At 44.3% G+C, this 2,500-nt stretch overlaps 1 protein-coding gene across 1 annotated transcript in view; it reads left to right on the forward strand.

Annotated features, from left to right (window-relative positions):
- Nucleotides 1–1,110, forward strand: part of LOC125040265 (actin, muscle-like) — a 1,131-nt gene extending 21 nt beyond the window's left edge. The window contains exon 1 of the mRNA XM_047634823.1: nucleotides 1–1,110. This exon is cut by the window's left edge and continues 21 nt beyond it. Coding sequence (XP_047490779.1) covers nucleotides 1–1,110 — 1,110 coding nt within the window.
- Nucleotides 1,111–2,500: the final 1,390 nt, after the last annotated feature.

The following is a 2,500-nucleotide window of genomic DNA, read 5'->3' on the forward strand; positions in this document are numbered from 1 at the left end:
GCGCTTGTGTGTGACAATGGCTCCGGCATGGTTAAGGCCGGATTCGCCGGTGACGATGCCCCTCGTGCCGTCTTCCCCTCCATCGTCGGCCGCCCCCGGCACCAGGGTGTGATGGTCGGTATGGGTCAGAAGGACGCCTACGTTGGTGATGAAGCCCAGAGCAAGAGAGGTATCCTCACTCTCAAGTACCCCATCGAGCACGGTATCATCACCAACTGGGACGACATGGAGAAGATCTGGCATCACACTTTCTACAACGAACTCCGTGTTGCTCCTGAGGAATCTCCTGTCCTCCTCACTGAGGCTCCCCTCAACCCCAAGGCCAACCGTGAGAAGATGACCCAGATCATGTTCGAGACCTTCAGCGCCCCCGCTATGTACGTCGCCATCCAGGCTGTTCTCTCCTTATATGCTTCTGGTCGTACCACTGGTATCGTTTTGGACTCAGGAGATGGTGTATCCCACACTGTCCCCATCTACGAAGGCTATGCTCTTCCTCATGCTATCCTTCGTCTCGATCTTGCTGGTCGTGACCTTACCGCTTACCTAATGAAGATCATGACTGAACGCGGTTATTCCTTCACCACCACTGCCGAACATGAGATCATTCGTGATATCAAGGAAAAATTATGCTACGTTGCTCTAGATTTCGAAAATGAAATGGCTCAAGCTTCAGTGTCTAGTTCCTTGGACAAATCCTATGAGCTCCCCGATGGCCAAGTCATCACCATCGGCAACGAGCGTTTCCGTGCTCCAGAAGCCATGTTCCAACCATCTTTCCTTGGTATGGAATCCGCAGGTGTTCATGAAACAGTGTATCATACCATCATGAAATGTGACGTCGATATCAGGAAAGATCTCTTCGCAAACACCGTCATGTCTGGCGGCACCACCATGTATCCAGGAATAGCTGATCGAATGCAGAAGGAAATCACAAACTTGGCTCCCTCGACAATCAAAATCAAGATCATTGCTCCTCCTGAACGTAAATATTCCGTCTGGATCGGTGGTTCCATCCTGGCTTCTCTGTCCACCTTCCAAGCCATGTGGATCACCAAGGACGAGTACGAAGAGTCTGGCCCTGGAATCGTTCACAGAAAGTGCTTTTAAGATTCTAATGTTCTCGTCTATACTTAGGGGATAATTCCCTTTCGTGATTTGAACAAGTTGACTAAACCTTTTAAATATTTCATATCCTTGACAACAGACATAAATCAGTTCTTACATTTCTTCGTGTCACTCTTAGCTAAACATCACTAACTGATGTCATCAGCTTCTTGGTAAAATCATGCCGAATAAAGCCCTCATTATCACCAGAATGGATATCGCTTGCCTAAACAAATATATCCGCTACCTCTATTTCAACAATCCACTTATTTTTTATGTTATGAAATATGTGCCATATATGTCAGAGATTTATTTCTATGAGAGTTTATATAATAAGGTCGGAATACCGAATGTCGACGAATTAACATTCATCAGCACTTTTACGCGAATGACGGTGTTCGCTGTATGTGCGCTCTCAAATGTCAGCCATGAAAACTGACATCTTGCCAAGTATATGATTACCAGAGACACCCAGGCATGAGACGGCATTTCCCTGTGACACAAGATCTTCTGTTTCTGATGCCAGAGTGTCCCTTCCCACCATAAGCGCCTTGCTCCGCCCACAGCATCCCGCCCCAGGAATCCCTGAGCCACGTGACAGCGTTATTAATACATGCGGCACACAGGCTCTCGGGGCTGTCAAGTGCAACCTTTTTCGTGTCACCAATTGCGCTGATTTATACCGCGTAGCAACAATACGTGTTTGCATCGTTTGTATAACCGTCATCGACGATTGGCAAGAACTGCTAAGGAAATGTAAAATCATCATACTACGATCAAAACAAAACACATTAAGAATGTATAAATCACCATGGGTATAATATACACTCCTTCCAGGGTTAGAGAGAGGGTGGCCGGGGCAGGTTCGGGAGACGTCATTATTCAGTGAGTGAGGGAGTAAAGAAAGAAACAATTAACTGACATAAAGAATTGTATGACCAACTTCTTGATGCGAACCGAACTGACGCTTCTGTTTCCATATAAGTACGTGACACATATAACACCCAGCTTCCTGTCTTCTCTTACACTCACTTGCATTTCCTCGTTTGCCATTCTCTTTTCTTCTCCTTCTTCCACCTGTCCTTTTTATTCTCCTTTTCCCTTTCTTTCGCCAAGCCTACCCTTTTATGTACAATTTCTCTCACGTGTTGCTTATTCTGACTTCCTTCCTGTTGCAAATTTTTATATCGGAGTAGACGATAAAAGGGAAAATAAGAAGGAAAAGAAAAACACAGAAAAAATATAAATACAAGGAAACAAAATAAGAATTGAGGAAATTAGATAAATAGGTCTTTTCGGAAAAAAAAACCTGACCATAAGATTAATAACACTTAAGACAAAAACAGAAAAAATATATTTTCTTATTTTTCTTTAATGTTTTCACACACTTTAC

The sequence above is a fragment of the Penaeus chinensis genome, chromosome 28 (assembly GCF_019202785.1).
Source record: "Penaeus chinensis breed Huanghai No. 1 chromosome 28, ASM1920278v2, whole genome shotgun sequence".
In the NCBI taxonomy this organism is placed as follows: domain Eukaryota; kingdom Metazoa; phylum Arthropoda; class Malacostraca; order Decapoda; family Penaeidae; genus Penaeus; species Penaeus chinensis.